The sequence below is a fragment of the Camelus dromedarius genome, chromosome 18 (genome assembly GCF_036321535.1).
Source record: "Camelus dromedarius isolate mCamDro1 chromosome 18, mCamDro1.pat, whole genome shotgun sequence".
NCBI lineage: Eukaryota > Metazoa > Chordata > Mammalia > Artiodactyla > Camelidae > Camelus > Camelus dromedarius.
Window position 1 is genome coordinate 14,257,079 of NC_087453.1, and position 21,991 is coordinate 14,279,069.

General features: G+C 48.0%; 1 protein-coding gene across 8 annotated transcripts in view; it reads left to right on the top strand.

The window, feature by feature from the left end:
• The window catches only part of PTPRT (protein tyrosine phosphatase receptor type T), a 939,599-nt gene that overhangs the window by 755,324 nt on the left and 162,284 nt on the right, over window positions 1-21,991 (top strand). For 3 of the 8 annotated variants that reach the window (XM_031433789.2, XM_031433793.2, XM_064475674.1), the window contains one exon: window positions 1,245-1,281. In XM_031433789.2, coding sequence (XP_031289649.2) covers window positions 1,245-1,281 — 37 coding nt within the window. Of the gene's footprint in view, window positions 1-1,244; window positions 1,282-3,261; window positions 3,334-14,733; window positions 14,791-21,991 lie in introns of all 8 variants that reach the window. The other 5 variants (XM_031433788.2, XM_031433792.2, XM_031433790.2 and 2 more) reach the window with 3 other exon arrangements.

The following is a 21,991-nucleotide window of genomic DNA, read 5'->3' on the forward strand; positions in this document are numbered from 1 at the left end:
GTGCATGGAGGACTCCATTCCCAACCTCACAGGGCGTGGCCCTGTGACTGGTTCTAGCTGATGAAACCTGAGTCAAGTAAAAGTGTTATTTTTGATACCAAACATGTAATTGCCAGTGCTTAACTCTTCATCATCCTTTTCTCCTGCCTCAGTGAGCACTGAAGCATTGTGTTAAATGGAGGTACCAGCCTTGGTCTTTGAGTGACTACAATGATTAGAGTATCTCCCAGCCACCACCACTGTCCCCTCAGACCCAACCACCTACATTGGACATGTAGTTTGGAAAATAAAGGTTGCTGTTTTTAGCTGCTGAATTTCATGGGTTTTAGTACTTCTGCATAACCCTCCCTGACCCAGGTGCCTTCAAGACGCAGTGGTTATGTGTGAGCAATGGCAAGACAAGCACTGGGTCCTTAAGACTCACGCGCTTGCGTTCTTTGCCCTTTATTTTCATTTGCTATCTTACAGTCCCTGTTGCTCGGGTTAATGTAGTCAACTGGAATTTTCACCTGATTCCAGGACTTCCTAGGATATGATCCCAGTAACGTGGGCCAAAATGATTTCTCTTTCTAAGCATACTCTTCTGTATCTCAACTGCATGCCCAGAAACACCATAAATTTATGGATCCTGTTCACATGAGAGACAGCTGACGGTAACTAGTTGGGTCACCCAGCAAAGATTCTAATGCCACACAAACACACCCACACAACATTATCTATGAATACCGTAAGGTCCACCAGGGATCTCTGGGCCAAAGTACCTTATTGAACGTGAATTTTGTGGTTTAATTCTTACACATTCATGTTGACTAAACTATTCCAAAGTGTTTCAGGCTATGCATGTAGGTGCATTACTTACTTATAACCAAGCTTCTGAAGGATGCCCTTGGCACCATCCACAAACCCATGCAATTGAGTGAAACACACTGTGTACCCACTCAGTGTTGTGGTTAAAGTTGTTCTGTGCTGGGCAGTATTTATGAAGTGGTTCTGTCCAGAGAAGACTCTCTTAAGGTGATGGGAGCCAGGAAGTAAAAATAACAAAATATGTACCTAGCATGAAAAGACCTGAAGAAACAGAATTAAAAGGTGATTCCAAGGGGGGAAAGAATGGAAAGGACACATTTTAAATTACAATTAAAAATATATATGCCTGCCTATATATGCAAACATGTATCTACATTTATATAAATAAAATGAAACCCACAACAAACTAACTGGAGTCTCACTTTTGTTGTTCACAGGAGACCAAAATCAACTGTGTCCGTCTGGCTACGAAAGGTACGTTGGCACGTCCTTGTCTGTCATCAGCTGTTTAAGTACTTCTCCCTCTAGCCACACTGGGAAATTTGGGAAATTTTAGGCAACAGTGACTAAAAATCACAAGAAAGAATTATTGTTTTCATTGGAGCCACTTGCATGGTATGTATTAATACCACAGTGCCTGAAGCATAGTAAGAGCTCAAAGCATATTTGTTGAATCAATGGAGAGGTGAATGGATAGATGGACGGAGTGGTACGGATACGTAAATGAGCAGAATGGTGAATATAAATTTACCCAGTCATTCTTCTGCTGTGTATTTCCATTGTATTTGGATCTAGGTTTATGGAGGTATTTTTTAAGCACGTCAGTTACACCTATCTGCTGGGTTTTGTACTTTGTTCAGTTGGCACATGGCTTTCAAAAATGAGGTGATTAGTGTTAGTGTCTTTAATCATGAGAAAGCAAACACTGCATTGTTACGTTGTCGGCACTTTCGACACTTATCCCCGAAACTAAGGCAGTGTTGTCCAGGCTCGTCACTTTGTTTTCCTGATTATAATTGGACTGCCTGCTGTTTCAGTTGGTACGTGTTTCTGTTTATTTCTCTTTTAAAAAAAAAATCAACGAATGTTTTATCATTTAACCTATTACAAGGTTGAATGGTTAGAAGTCGGGTTTGTAGTTTTGTTATAGAATTGATATTTTTAACAGCTATCCTCCCCGTATAAACACACCAAAATTGGGCAATCCCATCCTGTTCCCTGCATTGACTGACAACATAGATAGTCTCGTGGATTGCTTCCACGGCGATGACAACTGTAAATATAAGTAGACATATAATCATAGATATAAGCTATAGACAGAGACAGTGACTCAAGTGTGTATAGACATATGTGAATATATACGTGCAGAGGAAAGCACACACATAGAAGGATGGGGAAGAGACAGGGAGAGAGAAAGAGAGAGGAGAATGTCTGCTGGTTATTCGACAAAATATGCACCAAGACCTATCACGCATCACTGTGATAACTTTGAAGAAAATCACATCAGTATGTAGGCAGCAAAGGGAAGATGTGGGAGGAAGAAGACAGAAGCTCGAAGGGCTCACTCTGATAAGAACTCCCTCTGATTTCACATAAGTCTCGAGAGGTCAGCGTGTCCCTAAGTGTTCTCTCTCTCGGGAACTCGGGCTCCGGGACAGAATGAGATAAAACACCCTTTGTGAGGCAAGGAAAACTGATGGCCTGCAAACAAAAGTGACACAAATCTGAGGCCTTGGCAGACGTTTTTTACTGAAGAAAATAGAGAATCTAGACTCAAGGACATCATCACTTGGATAGTCTGCAGGGTGGACAACTGGGGGTCTGCAGCGTCCGCTTAGACGGGCAGCTGGGAGAGGGGAGGGAACCCACAGAGACCTTCACCGTGACGGTGCTCTGTGGCGCCCCCCTCGCTTTTGGCCCCTGGAGGAGGGAGAGTTGATGCAGTCGCTCCCCCTGCGTAGGGTGTGCAGGGATTCTGAGGGCACCCTCTGAGGCAGAAGCCCTCCTAACGGGTAGTTTGTTGGATCGTATTTTCTGAGCTGGGAATTGGGAACGTGTGACTGGACAGGCAAAAGGTACGTGTGGGAACTTGGAGAGAGAATATTTAAAAGTATACATTCCTGGTGATTTCAGGGCCCACTGTCCTCATAGATAGAGGGCCCTGCATGCCAGGCTCCTCCAGAGCCCTGCTGGTGGGCAGGAGAGTTGCAGTGGGCTTTACAGAACTGGGGCGGAAGAGTGCTCTGCCTCCCTTAGGGCAAGGATTTCTCCTCTCGTGTGACGCTGAGGTAACCGTCTTCCTTTAGCGTGGCACACGTCAGTGTGTGAGAGGACAGGTACGCACAAATGAGTACGCACAAATGAGTACGAGTGCCCCGCGGCCACACCCAGGCAGAGCTCAGAGGAGTCAGAAGTCACAGGTGGATTCCAAGCTTCCACATGTTTGTTTTGCAGTTCACGGAGGGCTGTCACTCCAGCCAGGAGAAGCAGGCTCCTGCAGAACTTGGCAGTGGGGCAGAAAGCAAGGTAACGCAGGATGCCCATCTCCCGCAGTTCAGGGAGTTATCCCCTCTCAGCACCGCATCAGAAGAGCAGGACACTTGGGGATGCAGAGAAGAGGCAGAGGGAAGGAAAGCTGTGTTTGGCTAGTGTTTACTCTGTACCTGGCATTACCTTGGAGCATCCAGGGATGATGAAAGGAGAGCTGTATCTAAATTCATGTGCTGCCCGTGAGGACTTTGTATCAAGGATCTAAGTCTAGGAATACATGTTTGACCCATCCCTCTCCTGACGACATGAATCAAATTTCCTTCTTTGTGGGTTTGCTGAAAACACTACTCTTTTTAATAGAGGAAAATATGTTGGTGGATATCTTGCCAGCATCGGGGGTATATGAAGTCCCTGTATCAGGTTCCACGGGCCATCTGTCTCCCTCCAAGCTCCTCCACCTCTCTGTCACTGCACCTTCCTCACGGGTCTGCCTCTGGGCATCTAGCCTCTCGAGTCTGATCACATGTGCAGGCTTGAGGCCACTGCTCTGGTGATGAAGCAACTTGTGAATGTCCTGTCCCTGACCCTGGTGACTTCAGACAGCGTCTGTGGTCAGACTGTGTGGGTCCCGCGGAACTAGAGGGATGACACTCAGAATGGAGCAGCCCCGAGCTGTTCAGAGTCATTCTGACCTGACCAGAAGCCCAGTGCATCTTCTATTAGATACAGTCCCTGTCTCTGGAGTGCGGCTCTAACCCTTGTCTGCCTGTAACATCACTGTTAGAAACTCAAGCTCTCATTAAGTGCCGCCCAGTTTGGAGGTTTGCAAAGCAAGAGACCTGTATCCATTTTCAGGGGCTGCTGTGCCAGCGTACCACAAACAAAGTGGCTTAAACAACACAGTTGATTGTCCTGCATTTCTGGAGGCTAGAAGTCCAAGACCAAGATGTCATCAGGGTGGGTTCCTTTGAGGGCTGTGAGGGAGAGTCTGTTCCATACCTCTCCTCCAGCTTCTGGGGGTGTGCTGGCCATCTTCGGCACTTCTTGGCTTATAGAACCATCACCCCGATCTCTGCCTTCATCCTCATGCGGCATTCTTCCTGTGTGCGTGTCTGTCCAAATCCTCCCTTTTATTGAGGACACTGATCATATTGGATTGAGGGCCCACCTCACTCCAGTATGACCTCATCCTAACTTAAGTACATCTACAAGGACCCTATTACCAAATAAGGTCACATTCTAAGGTTAGGGCATTAACATATGAATTGGGGGGAGCAGGCTGTTCAACTCATAACTGGCCCCATGCGGTTAGGGGCAGTGTCCATGTGGTTCCCATTGGCGCCTCTGACTCGTCACCATTCACAGTGTGATCTCAGTAGGTTTTGGGGGTATGCAAGGAGCAGGAACCAGCCCTACCAGAGGGAGCCCCAGAGGTGGGCTGAGGTCCAGATGTGGCTCCTGTTCCCTTCAAGAAGCTGAGGGAGGCAGAGGGGCTGCACATTCTGTGGAAGGAGCCCTGGACAGGGTATAAACACAGTGGGCCACCCCTGCACACCAGATGCTGGGTCTATGGCTGCAGGACTCTCCTTAGACCCCACGTGGTGGTGGAGCATCAGGTGCTGAGCACGCCCGGGCCTCCTGGCACAGGCACCAGCACTGCTGTTTGAGAGGAGCTCTGGGGAAGAACTGCTTGGTCCTATCCACTAATTTCCCAATCGCATTTCACCACAGCAGGAACATAGTTGGCATCCAGAAAATGCCTGCTGAAACAAGGAAATGCATTTGGAGCCAGTATCTCACTACAGCAAGGCCCACAGACCTCGAGGGTCTCACTCCACCTTCCTGAAACTCAGAGGCACCATATTTAAAGTGTTCGCCACCCACCCAATCACAGAACAGTTTTGAACATACCTACTGCAGTGATTTGCTGATACACCTGCTCTTTGTAAAAGAAAAGCTCTTGTTTGTAGTCTTTGTCCATTTCCAGGGTGTGAATATCCCCACAAATCCAGTATCAAGTTACTAATGGTTTAACAACCAGCTTACAAAAACGTTCTGAGTGTTCAGCAACATTTCTTCTCCAGGGAGCTGGTGCAAGCCACCTCCAGCACACCGAGACCTCTGCCACCCAGTGTGTGATGTGATGAGGATCAAATAATACCATAAACATAAACATGTCTGCATTTCCTGCAGAGTGTTTTGGAAAATTTTTAAAAATCATTGGCAATGACTTATCTCCCACACGGAGTCAGCTCACTCACTGAGCACCTGTGAGCCAGGCCCCTTGAAAGGAACTGAGGATTTTGTAGTGAACCAGCAGGCATGCTTCCTGTCCTCAAGAAGTCCCAGTCTAGTGTGGAAACAGATGTTAAGTGAACTACTGTTAACAGATAATGGAGTTACAATTGTGATCAGTGCTTCTAACGAGGAAAGAGGATGATGGCAGCAGTGCTGGAGCTTGTGTGCCCTGTCCCAGATTCACATCTCCTTTACCTTGTTCCTCTGCCAGGGGCTGGCTGTTGCTGACTTTGACTGGGGACTGAGAGGAATCAGAACATGAGTTCAACCATAGTGGGGAAGTGGAATATACCAGTGAGCAGACAGGGAAGAACAGAAGCGTTCTTAAGGCAGATTCCCAAGAAGCAGAGCCTCAGACAGGGATCTGGTGGCATGTGCTGTATGGAGGGAGGGCTCTTGGGAGAAATTCATAAGTGAGAGAGGGAAAAGGCTGAGCAGAAGTCTATTCTCAGATAAAGTTAAGTCTAGGCTGGATCCAGAATGGAGTGTAAATTTCTCCAAGGTTGTGCTGCCTCGAGGCAAGAAGACTAATTTCTACCTCCACCCCCATAAGCAGCAGCCCTTGGCATTTTCCCTTCCCTTCTCCTTCCCCTCGGTCTCTCAGGAAGCTCCAGAGAAGTGACACCCCTGAGCCTTGCACACGTCTCTGGGGAGAGTCCCAGGTGGTAGCCCTTAGCCACCGCACTCATAGCAGCCCAGGGATGTCACACCAACCTAAAAAGGGGACCTGAGTGTGGCACCAAGAGCAGCCACCGCAGGGCTCTTATTATACAGTGGATGTGTTACATCGTCAGGTTGAGGGACAGCAAAAGGCTCGTGGAATTGCCTCAAGTTCAACAGCTGAAACAACATTTCAGAAGCCCTTTGCTTGGCCCACTCTAGCTCTGGGAACCTGCTCAGAGCTGCTCAGAGAGAACTACAGCCAGTGGGTGAACACACATTAAGTTTTGGTTTGGAAACAAAGCGCTATTATTCAGACTTTAAAGGGAGGGCAGTAAGTCAGGGAGAAATAAAGATCAATTTGAAAGTTAGGTTTTCTTCTTGTAGTTAAAACAGGAGCTGTGAGAAAGGGCAAGTAAGAGGGAAGTGCACTTTGACCCATGAAATAATGTTTGCTCTGCATTCGGAAGATGGGGGATGGACTTAGTGTCAGAACCAGATTGAAGGCGTAAGCTTGGGAAAGCGGAGCACGTGAAAACTCAGGACGGGCGACTTAGACTTCCAAGGTGCTGAAGTTCAAGTGGGAGACAAAACAACCCTCCCCGTGGAAAATGATCATCCTGCCTGTGGAAGATGCCCTGGGCTGCAGCAGGTGAAGGAGGTACTCAGAATCTCAATTTATGCCCTGCTGGCTGGGCCAGAACAGGCCACCGGGGAAAATGGAACTCAACTACGGGCTCAGTTCTGGAATCAGATTCGTCAGTCCCTCTTCCAGAAACTGTGTGCATTTCCATCCAAGCACCCTTGCCCACAGATTCTCCTGTCTGATTCTTCCTCCTCCTACCACCATGCACTCATTCACTTTGCTGCTTTCTCTTACCCATAGGCCCTGCCTCCATCAGACCTGTCTGCGTAATCTGGCCCCTTCCTACCCTCCAGCTTGATCCAGGCTTCTGTCCTCTTACTCACTGCACTCCAACAACTGGTCTTCTTTCACACTTCCTCCAACCTCAGGACCTTCGTTCATCCTGCCCCCTCTGCCGGAAATTATCTGGCCAATATGTGTCTGCTTAACTGATAAACATCCTTCAGATGGCAGCTTAAACTCTGCTTTCTCAGAAGGACCATCCTGACCTTGAGTCTAACATATATTATCAACATTTTCCACTCTCATTATACCCTGTACTTTTTTCCGTAGCATTCATCATGACTTGCAGATATATATGTTTATATACATATATACTATGTATATGCATAGGCATATATACATACGTACTATATATATACATATACATATACATATATATATATAGTTTACTTACATGTTGAATGTCTGTCTCCCAGCTAGATTCTAAGTGAAGTAAGTGAAAGGATTGTGCCTGTTTTGAGCAATGTTGTGTCCCCAGGTCCTAGCAAACATTGGTGCTCAATAATATATGTTGAATGAACAAACAGATAAATGAATGGCTCAGTTGATCAGTTAATCAGTCAGTCAGTCAATGGATGGATCAGTGGCTAGATGGATGGTTGGATAGATGGATGGATGGATGGTTGGATGGAAGGAGGGCTACCAGGTCATTCTTCTGTGACCTCATTTTTTCAAGTACAAGCTGCTTGTCAAAACGTGCAGAGGGTAGGAATCAACTACATGATCTACAACCCCCACTAACAAAAAGATCAGGCTCTGCTTGGGTGCCTGCTGTGCCTGGGGCCTCACTGCTCCCCTGGGAAGTCCCTCCCACCGTTGGGCACCACAGTTGGAGGGAGCCTCAGTATCACAGGTCCAGATTGGCTCCCTATTATTTCCGCCATTCAGTCTTTGAGGGCACATAGATCCAGTCTGCCTTTTCTCCTTCCAGAAAATGAAGTTTGCCTCCTCAGACTTGCTCCCCCCACCCCAGTTAGGGTCAGTCAGGTACCTGCTTGTCTGCCCTCTTCCCACTGGAACCTCTCTGGCCACCAGCAGGCAGCAGCCCTCCCGGCTCTGGCGCCAGCCGTCAAGGGAACGCAGCTGGCTCTGCAGACTCCTGCTGGGTGCGCCCAAGTGGCAGTTAGAAAAATCAGCTTTGATTTGATTTGCAAACTGAGGCGAGTCATTGAGACAAAATAAATCCGGAAACCCATAAAGCCATTTGCAGAGTTGCTTTGCAGAAGAAAGTCACAGTTTTAATCTAGTAAACACTCTCTAACGATCCCATTAAAACAGCCCCCTCGGAGTAGGTGCCGAAAGCCGAACTCCAGAATAATGAAGCATGAGATAAGGGGCCAGTGTCACCGGTAGTTCCGTGCTGCCTGGTGGCAGCGATGGACTAAAACGCTGTCCCAAAGGCGACAGGCAAGAGGCGTGGGCAATAGTATTTTGTAAATGTGGCTTATTTTTACAGTGGCTAAGCCTGAGGTAGAACATTTCATCCAGTATTTTCTCTCCTCTCTTCCTAATGGATTCTCACCCCTGCAGGGACTGGCAGGGGCAGTAAATAGCCGTTCTCCAGTGAGATGCCCTCATTTCACAGGTGCTAAGACTGGGGCCCAGAAGGGGAGTGGTGTCTCCATGGCTTTTTTAACTGCAAGAATAACATGCCATGGGTGATGTGGTAAGCCAAGCAAGATGCAAGAATTGTCCGTACTCAGATAGGAAATTCCCACTGCCTCCCCTCCCCTCCTCTGTTGATCCAGTTCTGTGTGGAAGGTTCTGTCTTATGCTTCCTCAAGAAGTTGTGTGGAATAATGGGGAATCAGAGACACCTGGATTGAAATCCCACATCCAAAATTTAGCTGTTTGACCTTGGACAAGGGACAACCTCGATGAGTCCATCATGTAACTTTTAGACCTGAGATCCTTAGTTCCTTCTCCTGATTATTTGGGATAATGCACATGAAAGGTTAAGAACATCATAGATGCTAAACAGTTTGAGCTTCCTTTCTTCCTTCTTCTGACCTTCTGCTATGGACCTGGAGACCCAGGTCTACTAGGCACACATCCTACATCCTTCCTCTGCCCTTCTCCAAGGAAGAAAGGCAAAGCCATTAAATTCTATAAGTCAGGCATTTATCAAATGGACTCAGGCTAGATTCAAAGTGCAGACACTGATACAGGACAAGAACGATGCTGGGCTTGGCTTTTAGCATTTAACCTCTCTGTTTATAGGTTGGGTTTAGATGAGAGCCTACATAGCAGTAATATATTTTCATCCATTGAGTATCGGGTTTTGCTCATGCACTTGCTAACCTTTGTCTGTGGCACTTTTCCTTTTCTCATCATGTGCCCAGCAATTTCAGGAGGAACCCAGAACTACAGGATGCTCAAATCTAGCTGTGACAGCTGGAAGCAGGGGCTATAATGAAGGGTCACTTGCGAGAGGCAAGACTACAGTGAGCGAGTCTGTTGGAAAACTCTTGGTTGTTGTTCAGTCCTTAGAAATCCTGCCAGATTTTCAGAGGAGAAAGCCTGGGTGTGTGTTTGGGGTTTGTGGCCAGGGGGTACTGCTCCTCCCTAGCCAAGCCCAGGGAGGTGCATTTCCCACGGTTGGGGTTCTCAGAATTACTTGAGTGTAACAAGGTCTCTTTGACCCTTGGCCCCCTTTTCTCTCACTGAACATCTTCTAGACTCTAAAATGCAAATGAAATACTGTGGATTTTTGTGAAGGTTTTGTGACAAGTTGGAGGAGGAGGATTATATCATAAGTACACCATAAAAGAACCTAAAGAGGGCCTATAAATATCCCAACCCTTTAACATTTTTCTTGCTACAACAGCTGGCACGTCTCTCTGGTCTTTTCTGTCCTTGCCCTACCCTCTGCTCTCTAGATTTGCTCAAACCTTCTCCCTCCCAACACACACCCATGCACACCCTCTCCACACTCCACTCAGGAAGACAAAGCTGTTACAATAGAGTCCAAGGAAACAAAAGCCACAACCAACATTTGTCCTTCAAGCACGTCCCTGGGGAGTCCCAGTTCTTCCCTCTAAACTAGAAATGAATATTATCTACTTAAGACCTCTGATACACCCAAGTTGACTTTAGCTCAGATCTGATGTTCCAGAGTCATTGTACCTTATGAAGGGAATATGAGGCCTTTTAAAATGAGGGGTCAAGGAGAGAGAACAAATGTGAGTAGGCTAGTGACAAGGGTTAGAAATAAAAAGAAGAAAGCTCCACTGGAGCTTTCTCTGACGGGGTTTCAGTGTAGGCTGGGGGTGTTAGCAAAACTTACCCACCTGTTGTGTGCCAGTCACATGGCTGTGTGTGTTGACATGAGTTACAATACAACGAGAGAAGAAAGGCCTGGCATGCACTACATGCTAAACAAATAATGGTCGTCATCATAGAGCTCAAGGCCCCTCAGGACTGTAGCTCAGATCTAACTCCAAAGTTCATGGCATTTCCATGGCACCATTCTGAATCTTATTGATACCACAGACTGGGTGAGATTCCGTGAGCCACTGTCGGGGTCCTCTGTCTCCTAGTTGCTAATCCCTTCCCTTGCCTCTTTTTCCAGTAATAGTTGTTAATAGAATCTTTAGGGTGTGATGGATCTTTGGGCTGTCTTCAGCGGTGTCCAAGCTAAGTACTGAGATCTGGAGGAGAAGGTGAGGTGGTTCAAGGAGTCCTCAGTTTCTTCACCTCCACAATATACTGAAGCAAATAAACCAAGAAATTAGTCTGTCTCAGGGTTATCTGATCCAATGACATCTTAGTCTGTCAGCATCTCTTTGTACTCAACATTCATTGCTTTAGATGGGAAAAAATAAGAAAGGAAGTCTGAGGCACTCAGCATTCAGACCTCCTTCTTCTTTGCATGGTCTCAGTGTTTTCATTAGTGGCTAACTTTTATACACATGATTAGGCCCCAGAAGCTATGAGAAAAGAAAGGTCATGAATCCTCTAGTGAAAAAAAAATACAAAAACATATGTACATACAGGATACTGGGTGATAGAGGAGAAAGCAGGGGACTTCTACCTTTTCTTCTTCTGGATTAGTCAGGATAGGCTGGCTTTGCTGCAGTAACAAATTAATACCTAAATCTCAGTAGCTTAACACCACAAAGTTTCTTTGTTGTTATGCCATCAGAATAGAGGTGGCCTCAAAGGACCCCGCAGCAGGGGAAGAAGTGTGGAGGTGGTCAGCTGGTATTAAATACCACACTCATAAATGATTGGTGTCACTTCTGCTCACATGACTTTGAGCCTGGGATCTTTCCGTATGCCTAAGGAGAGTTAGACCAGGCACCCATCATCTCTAGCACACATACATGAGTCCTTTTCCTATTTCTCTTTCCCTCTATGTCCTGCTGAGACCCACAATCCATCACTTAACTTCTGCTACTCCACCCACCGGGAAAACCTCTTCCCATCCCCGCACCTGTCCAGATATACCTCTGTTCCTGGCCCTTGTAGCTGAGCATTCCTGCCAAGCAGAGTCATAGCCATCAATGGTAGGGTGGGGAGGCTCCTTTGGGCCTGCCAACCAAACTAAGGCTTTAACTGTTTTTCATTTAATCCTTGAACGACCCTTATGAGATACATATTATCCTCATTTTATAGGTAGGAAAACTGAAACTCAGAAATGTGTGTAATTTTCCAAGTAATACAGATAGTAAGTGAAAAATACAAAACTAGAATTTCATTTATCCATTCAGATTTCAATAAACATTTATTGAGTGCAACTTAGTATTGATATGTGGTCCCTCATCTGCTCGAGGTTAAGAACGTTGTCTTTGGACGGTCTTTGAGTCTAGGCTGGCAAAAATACTTAACTACTCTGTGTCTCAGTTTCAGCACCTATGAAACAGTGGCAGTAACACCTCTCTTACTTCACAGGGCTAATGTAACAATTTAATGGGCTAATGCATACCAAATGCTTAGTGCAATGCCCGGCTAACACTAAGCACCCAATAAGTAGTAGCTGGTGGGAGAGCCAACGAATAGCAGTTGTATCAATATACAATGATGAGGGTTTTGATGAAGGTAAAGTCAGGATGCTGTGGGAGCACCGAGAAGGGAAATGTAAGTCAATTTGGGGTGTGCGTTCTCAGGCATGTGGTCACTGAGACAAAGTTTTGAAAGAAGTGTGACAATCATCATACTGAACAAGGTTGGAGAGGAAGACGCGGAGGCCTTCTGAGCGAGGGAGTAGCATGTGCAGGTCACTGGAGGCAAGAGAGCAGGCCCCTGAAGTTGAATGGGACAAGGCAAAGGGACCACGGCTAGAATGCCAGTGTGACCAGAGGAGGCTAGGAGTGACCAGAGGTGAGGCTGAAGAGGTAAGCAAGGCCACCAGGGACACCAAGGACTCTGGATGAGCCCCGTGGCATGTATAGGAACATTGCCCCGAGACGGTGGGAGCCCTTGGAGGTGCTTAAGCAAACTGCCTATGTCACGAAGGCCACCCTAATTGCAGCTTAGAAAATGGAGCAGAGCAGGGGACTGAGGCAAGGATGAGGCTGGAGCCTGGGAGAACAGGCAGGAGGCCGCCCAAAGAGGCCAGATGGGAACACTTGAGTCACTTCTTCTCCCAGCCTTCTCTTTCTTCTTTTTTTGACATGCAAAGCCAACATTCTTTGTTTTACCTAACCAAAAGATTGGAAGGAAATTTAGTAAAAATATCCTCTTAGAACAGGAGTCGGCAAACTTCTCTGTAAAGGGCCAGGCAGTAAATATTTTCAGTTTTTCCAGCCATGTGTGGCCTCAGCTCCACTTTGTCATGGTAGCACAAAAGCGGCCATAGATAATACATATGAAATGAGCACGGCTGTGTTCCCATAAAACTTTATTGAAGGACACTGAAATTTGAACTTTATATAATTTGCATGTGTCACAAAACATCACTCTTCTTTGTGTTTTTTTCCCAGCCATTAAAAAAATGTAAAAGCTATTCTTAGCTGGTAGGCACACAGAAAACAGTGGAGGCCGGATTTGGCTTACCAGCCATAGTTTTCTGACCTCAGACTTAGAATGTGCCTTGAAAATGGTGACATTCTCCATACCTTAGAGGATGGAGTGTTATGATTACTGTTGACTGGTGGTTACATGTTACAATATCTCTCAGCTTTTGATCACACTTGCCGTTTGTGTGAGTTTTTAAAATTGTGTATTTCCTGTTTATCAGTTAGTCCGGGATGCACTACTCCCTCTCCATTTTGCATGAGGACGTTACAGTCACTAGAAAAATGCGCAGCCTTGACCGAGCATAGGACACCTCCCTGCTTTGTGTATCATTTCTTTAGAGAGGCAGGTAGTGGGTTTGAAAGGACAGGAACATCAAAGTCATGCAAACCAAGGACTGAATACTGCCTCTGCCAGTTAGTAGTTCTGTGACCTTGAGACAGTTGTATCACTTTCTAATTCATCATTCTTTCCTTCCTTCATTCATTTATTCAACAGATATTCACTGAGTTCCTACGATGTGCCAGCTCCAATGCAAGGCCGCCACAGGACACTAGTAAAGGGGACACAGATTGCCTTCAAGGAGTTTCAGAACTGAGGGGGAGGCAGCCACTTAAAATTCAGTGAGGCTGTCGCTTTGAGAAGGGAAGACAGAGAAGGGGCATCTGACCCATAGATGGTGAGAGTCCCTGGAGAGAAGGGGTTCTGAATAGTCACTATCCAGGTGAAGAGGCAAGAAGAGGGTATTTCCACACCAAGTGACCAGCCTGGGTCAGACCTGCCAACAAGAAGGTGGTGGCGGGGGCACTGTTGTTGGTGGAAAGGGGTTGACTGTGCTTGGAGCAGAGCATCGAGTGCAGGGGTAGGGGTGGAGAGAGGCCGAGGGGCAGGCAGGGAATTCACCGTTGATGGCCTGGGAACTGGGTTAAGGAGACTCAAGTGTACCTTGAGCACCATGGGGTCACTGATGTATTTCCATTGAAGGATGGAAAAGAAAACAGATTGAAAGGGAAAAAGACTGGGGGCAGGAAGTAACTCAAGTGAAGCAGGAGGGTCTCTTGAACTGAGTGGAAATGAAATTGGAGAGAAGGGAGAAGCTTCAAGAAATTTTCTGGAGTAGAATTAGTAAGGCATGCCAGGTGATGAGAAGTGGGAGGTCAGTGAAAAGGAGAGGTAAAGGACGATTCCCAGATTTTAGACAGTGGCTGTATGGGTGGTGGTGCCATTCACTAAGAAAGGGAAGGCGGAGGGAGAAGATGTCTGGGCGGAAAGATGATGGGTTCATTTATAATAATACTGACCTTTCTGGGTTGTTCTAAGTCTCAGAAGCATTGTATGTGGTACCTGGCAGAGTCCCTGGCATGTCGTGGGTGCTTGATGAATGATGACTCTTATTCTTCTTTCATTAAAAAAAAAATCTATTTCAGGCCCTGTTTTGTTAGATCAGGATGTTCTTTTGCTGTTTACTGTGAGCTCTTTAGAGCCACAAGATTTGCAGTTGTGTTCGCCGTACCTACCGCATGTGTTCATGTATGTTTCTTTCTCTCCTTCTCTTCTGCATGCTGCCTGGGGACTGGCTTCCTTGTGGTCAGCACCAATGGGCAGCGCCCAGGTGACCCCGGGGACTCCACTCTGCCTCCTCACCACAGGTGATCACCAGAGCCCTGGGCGGGAGGGAGGGGAGAGCAGCCCGTGCTCAGTAGAGCAGCCCACGCTCAACAGGCACTCCAGGCCAGGTGCACCAGAGGGGAGCTGGCAGTCCCTCTGCTCCACCCAGGCATCCACCCACCCAGCCATCCCTCCACCTGCCCACCCATCCTTCCATCCCTCCTTCCATCCATCCATCCGTCCATCTAGCTACTCATCCATTCACCCATTCTGCTAATGCTTACAAAGGACCTGCATGTGCCAGGCACTGTTCTAGGCACTGAGGTATACAATGATGAGCCAAAGAAAACATATTCCTATGCCTTTGTGTGGGAGAAAGAGCCAGGAGTCCAGAAAAACTACACAAATAAATGTACACCTGCAACTGTGAGTCATGCTACGAAGGAGAGGTATATGGTGTTCAAAATAAACATACCTGGAGCTATGGGATTGATTCCCAGGGGACTTGACAACTGAGCTGCCGTCTGAGGTTGGGGAAGTAGTTGATCCAGCATATCTGTGCTTAGGGAATGAGTAGATCTGGCTGTGATCCCAGGTCCACCATTTGTCTTGGATGGGTCACTTCAACACGGTGCGCCCCACCTCTCCTGGCTGGAAAGTGGAAATAATAATAATGCTTACCTCTGAGGGAGCACCGTTTTCTTATAGACTTTGCACACGCAGTATCTTCTGGAGTCATATCCAGAGATGGAACAAGATAGTGAATGTGAAAAAGGCTGCTCTGGGAGTGCCCAGTCTTGAGTGGGCATTTGTTTGAAGTGAATACCAGGCCCTTCCTTCTAACCCATTGTGGCTCAGTCCCACTTCGTGTGCACGCCTGCCGCACCTCAAAGGTTGGGTTGCAGAGCCCATCTGTGTCAGAGGCTGGTGCCGATCATGGGGCCCCGGGGACAGAAGAGCCCCTGCTCATCTGGAGACCTCTCCTGCGGGGGCCCCTCTGGTCAGTGGAAGCTTCTTGGAGATTTCAGATCTTTAACTGTCACCTCTCAAAGTTGTTGCTCAGACAGCAGCCTCCCCTCTGCTAGTTCCTGACTGGTCAGTTTCTCACGGTGGGAAGGGGGTGTGTCAGGCAGGGACGACGTGAGTCCAGCTATCCAGGACCCCTCTCAGTCCTCTTCTATTCATTCTCTTGCCCAGACTCAGAAACATGGCTGTTCGTGATGGGCTTAGGCTGGGTTTCCTGGTCACTGAGCCTGAGATGGGGATTCTTGTGCAAATTGTTCATTGATGAGTATTCTCAGAAGAAAGAAAATGAGGAAGCCGGCGAAGGCAGGGGAAGATGCCAAGGGAGGATGTGTCACAGAGGCGCCCCCACCTTGAGGCAAGGGGGCCAGCGTCTCTGCCACTGTGGCAGTCGGCCACTGCCCGTGTCCTGGGGAGGTGACTTCCCATTGCCTCATGGCAGTCCTGCAGGGAAGGAGGTACCCGTGAGCTCTTAGCAGCCAGCACCCACCACAGCTGGAGACCTCCAGCAAAGGAGGTCTGGGCAGAGCCTCTGTGGCATTCACTGCGGCCAAGTTCTGCCCCGCCTCGTTGCCCACCATAAACCCCCATAGCCCGATGTGTCACCACCAACACCCCAGGAACGTCGTCGCCCCTACCCCACCCTAGACAGCCCCCCAGCCACACGTTCACCCCGGGGGAGGCGGGGGTTGTGGATGGATGCATGGTGGCAGGAGAGGAGAGTGAGGCTTACCATGGACCCACACCCAGTTTATGGAGAAACTGCTTCTCCGGAGCATGTGAGCAGCTCCGTTTCTGCTGGGCCGTGGTTCCCTAGGCTCTCTTCAAGTCAAGCACTCCCGTAATGTTTTCTTTAAACAGACCCAATCCCATATCAGGCACATTTGTTTTAACCTCTTGCCTTCTGAGGCATCTGAATGTTCCCTCTCTGACAGGTTTATTCCATTGTGTTCCATTTATTTCCACGCCTTTCTCAGCCTGGTTTGATGGGTGAGGTGCCTGTGAGTGTTTCTCTTCGAGCAGGCTGTCCCTTTCCAAGGGTGTTTTCGTTAATGTTCATCCCTGGTAGCAATAACAGCTGATGTAAATAATAACTGCCTGGATCTGAGTGATGGGGTTATTATTAGGCTGTAAGCACAAGCAGCCTCCTTTTGCATCAGCACCAACTCAGAGGACTGCGGGACGTGGTTGTGGGGCGGGGACAGGCCAGCTTTCAGAGTGAGCAGAGGCTGAATTCAAGTCTCAGCTCGGCCGCTTTCTGTCCTGGTGATCCTGGGCAAGTCAATTCTCTCCTCTGGGCGTTGGTCTTTATCGGGAGAAGCAGGGATGACAACACATCTGGCCAGAGTTAATCGTGAAAATTAAGTGCGATAATTCCAAACAGCTCTTCAGGTCTTTCTGACTTACTGGCCTTTCCTTCAAGGAATTCATGCTCTGGGGTAGGGTTTCCAACCCTGGCACTGGTGACATTTGGGGGTAGATAATTCTTAGTTGTAGGGGGCTTTCCTGTGCATTGTAGGGCATTTAGTGCCTCTGTAGAACTTCTACCCATTAGATGCCGGGAGCACTTCATCCCTCAACTGGGACAACCAAATGTATCTCCAGACATGGCCAAATGTCCCTGGGTGGCAAAAGTACTTCCTGTTGAAAACTTCCGGACTTGCAGTGTCCAACAGAAATAGACTCTCAGCCATGTATGTCATTTTAAATTTTTTAGAGTCATAGTAAAAAAGTAAAAAGTAACGGGTAAAATTAATTTGAATAAAATTTATTTAACCTAATGTTTACAAAATATCATTTTAACATACAATCAATATTTTTAAATTACTAATGAACAATATGTTACAGTCTTTTTGTTTTTAGCACTAAGTCTTGGAAATCTGGTGTGAATTTTACACCTACAGCACTTCTCAGTTCAGATGTTAAATTTTACACACTTAAAAATGAAATGTAACCCTAAGAAGATAAACATTGTGTTTAACAAGCAAATATACCTTACAGTGCTTCGGTGTTAAGATTTAAATTTGTGGAGATAAAATAAATTTTAAGATTCAGTTCCTTCATCCCACCAGACAGATTTCAAGTGCTCAGTAACCACGTGTGGCTTGGTGATTATGATCTTGGACAGCAGAGACATAGAGGTAAAAAATGTCTTGACCATCTTTGTGCCTAGTCGGTGAACAGAAGGTTGGATGCACAGAGTATAGAGGCTCAGTAAATGCTCGACTCTCTTTATTCCATTCTGACACCCCACACCCACTGACCTTTGACAGTATCTGGAAATGTACATGGTTGTCACAGCTGGGTGTGAGGGCTTGCTGGCATCTGGTGGGTAGAGTCTAAGGTTGCTTCCATTGAAAAAAATAAGATAGAACCTCTGATGGCCAAGATTGGGTGTTTCCTGTCATGGGATGACCTGAGGCTGCAGTGGACAAGTGACTAGTTATGTAACTAGTTAGTCATGAAGGACCCGGTGGACCCCAGACCCACCACCGCAGAAAGAGTGCCTCTTCTCTGGCCCCTGCAGTAGGTCAGCCAGGCCTCCAGGGGACGCTCCTGATAGGAGGCTGGCAGCACTCAGGCCGGAGGCTAGAATGGATGCCCTGAAGGTCAGCCAGGCAGCCCTGCTCTGGTCTGAGCCCCCCCGGGCTGACCCAGATTCACTACCTGGCCCGTGCTCAGTGCCCCTTGACAGTTCTCCCCAGGGAGGAGGGCTTTGGGACAAGCCCTCATGTAGAGCCCAAACTCTATTCCTTAAAACTGGGGAACTTTGGCAAATCACTCAGCTTTTCTGAGCCTTGGTTTCCTCATCTGTGAAGTAATCAGGATGAGACCCTGCACTGCCAGGCTCAGTCAGGGTGTGGGTCGGCAGAAAAAATGGGTGCACTTCCCGCACGGCTCCTGGCCTGAGAGAGTCAGATGCAACGCCACGCTACCATTCCTTGCTTTGAGTTAAAACTCTCTATGGTTATTTTCCTGGCAATTCTTTAAGTCATGGCTTTGCTACAGTGACTGGATTCAGGCCATAGTACTCTCTCTCTGAGATTGCTCTGCCGCTAACTGCCTCTGAAGCAACTTTGCCTGGGATGTCTTGTAAATCCTGGATCAAAGTAGAAAGAATTTGAGACTTTGGGACAAGGCTCTGTGGCTGGGAGTGGGTGGGGAAGCAGCCTGGCAGCCTTCCGGAAGCCCCAGCAGGATTCCTGGTACCCCTGCAGGCTTAGACACCTCAAGGAGTTAGAGACCCTTCCAGGGGGGTTACGCCCTCTGGCAGAGGTTGATGGATGGTGTGGGAACAGGAGCTGGAGGCAGGAGGACCAAATGAAGCTCTCTGGGAAAGGCTGAAACATACAGACCCACCGTGATGGGGCCTCATGTGGGGGAGAGCAGAGGAAACCAGGCAGTGGGAGCGTAGCCTGCCAGGCTGGCTGGGGAGAGGTGGCAGCTCTGGGGGACAGTGGCATCAGGGATGTCCAACCTGATGATGCAAAGAACAATGAAACAGGAAATATGTGTTACATACTCCTTATATCCCGTGGATGTGCTGAGGGTTTCACTTTATTAAGGTACTGAAACATTCCAACAACTCTTCCATGTCGGGTACCCTTATCATTCTCTTCTTATAGATCCAGAAACTGAGGCTCCAATTGTTGAGAATCACACAAGTCGGACGTGATGAGACATGATCTGAATCCAGGTCTCTGGAAAGTCTGTAATCTTACCCACTAGGCTCTATGCCCATGGCCAGTGTTAGTGAACACCTGTTATATGCCAGTTGCTGAGAAATACCATGGTTCAGGACTGTGCCTCAAAAATGGCCTCAGGTACTAGCAGTGGCACTTTGCGCCTCAGAGAGATGACTCAATTTCCTTGCCTGCAAAATGGGGATACTAATAACTGCTAGTTGTTGAGAGGAGTACATGAGAAATACACTTAAGTACTTAGACTTGTGCTGCCATTATTATCTGAAACCCATTTTACAGATGAGGAAACTGAGGTCCAGAGAGGAGGGAAGCAGGTAGGCTGGCCAGTGGTGACATTCAGGTAGGTGGCTGGAGCAGAGCAGTGGTTCCTGAGAAATGTGAACCCATCAGAGACCCAGACCTGAGGCCCAGACCTGAGGCCCTTAAAGCAGCAAGCAGGATTCACAAATCAGGGCTCATCAGGGAGTTGGGATTACAAGGTGGGAGGCTGGACACAGCAGCATGGCATCTCCCGCTGCAGAGATGGCCCGAAGCAAGAGCAGGACGGAGAGTGAGCAACACAGTGTTGAGGTCCATCTGATCTGGCAGCCTCCAGTTCCCCATGACCAAGACTCAGTGGGTCCCCCAGCATGGCCCTGGTACTACTCCTGCGGGTTAGGGGCAGGGACCCCATCTGGAGGGTAGGGGGGCCGGTGATGATCACTGTGGAACCTCCTCAGTTCTTCCATTTGGCTGCTCAGGTGGATCCAGGCAGACTCTCCAGAGCAGGGAGGGAGTCTAGCCCTCAGTCAAGTGCACCAGAGTGTCACCTCTGTCAATAGTCTTACAAGAGGTGTTCACAGCCTGACAGATATGAGGCTCTTAGTTCATCACTCTGGCTGCCAACTTCTGTTACCGTCTCCCAATGGGATCGATAGACTTACTGCAGAAGAGGAAGGCGTCTTTCTGGGGTGCCCCATCCCGTGTGGGGTGTTCTCCTGTAGCAGGTGAATGTTTATGCTTCCTAGAAAACATGCACCCAAGCAAGGAGCATATATGACTGGCGCTCTCACTACACCTCTTTCTCTCTTGGGATATTTTCCTAAGACCAAGGAGAAATCTGTCTCCGGTCTTCTCTCCAAACTGCGATTAAATTCAGATTCGGAAACCCAGCGTCATCTTTAACCTCTCTCCCCATCTTCAGTACTCGGTTAGTCACCAGATCTGACCGATACTGCTTCCAAAATCTCTCTTGAATCTCTCCCTTCTTCCTCACTGCTGCTACTCCTGTTTGAGGTTCATAGAGTCTTGGTCAGGTTAGTGTAACAGCTTCCAAACCAGTCTCTCTGTCGTCATGCTGGTGATCACACAAAAACTAAGAGTCTGATCCTAACTAAAATGCTTTCAAGCCTCCCTTGGTGCTCCAGGATAATTAGCTTGAATCAAAAGCCCTTCACTCTCTAGTCGCTGTCCCTTCTCCATCTTTCCAATTTCATTTCCTCCTTGGTGCCCAGGACCACACTCACCCTGGTGATGTCCACATTCCGCTCCCTTCTCTGGATGCTCTGCCTCCATGGTCTACCTTACTCATCCTCCAGGATTGAGTTCAGACAGTGTGTGATCTCTGCAAAGCCTTCCCAGATCCCCACTGTCTCAGGCTGCATCTGAAGAATACGGTCACCTTGCCAGGCCAGTGGGCACAGAGGACCCCCTCAGCCCTCAGTGAGGGTCCTCTCAAACAGGGCTCATGTTCTCATTATAAGCACTTGTCTTGGAGCTGTTTGGTTTCTGTCACCTCTTACCCCGTGGCCAGCACGTACACAATGGTCATTCACTTGGCTCCATGCACGAGTGACTGCAAAATGAACAGGTAGTTAACACTGATGGAGCTTGTGCCAAGCCTGGCACCCCACCCTCTGCCTCCACCCTATGAGGGTTCAAGCCCCTCACCGGGCTCACTTTCTACCCTTTTGTTAGGTTTACTGTGAGTCACTGAGCATGGTTTCAAGCCAGTATTTGAACTCCAAGCAGCCCATCTGCCAGGCTCCCTAGAGACTGATTCTCTGGAGTCTTTGAGTAGGGCTCCCCCAGATCTGCTGGTCCAGCCCTTCCAAGCCCAGTGCCCAGCCTGGGCTTGCATGGTGCTGGCCCAGGAGAGGCCGGGCTGGGGGCAGGAAGCATGGGCATCACAGGAGAGACCCTTCCCTGGACTCTGGGTGTGTCCGTGTGAGCAAGAACAGACCCTGCAAACTCTCTGGACCTCAGCTTCTTCCCTCTGTCACCTCCTGCTAATAGCAGAGCTGCTTTCCCGTCCATCCTTTGGGGAGAGGGGGAGATCAGCTTTTAGTACAGAACACAGCAATTCAACATTTCTGCTTCCAAAAGCCAAGGGGCAAAGGCTAGAAGAAAGAAAACATGTTCACGGTGGATTTGGCTGGAATCTCAACAATCGATGCAGCTCCCGCTGCTGGTTTTATTACCCTCGCTCGGTCGCATTGCACTAATCTGAATTCCGTGCTGCGTGTTCCCTCTGATC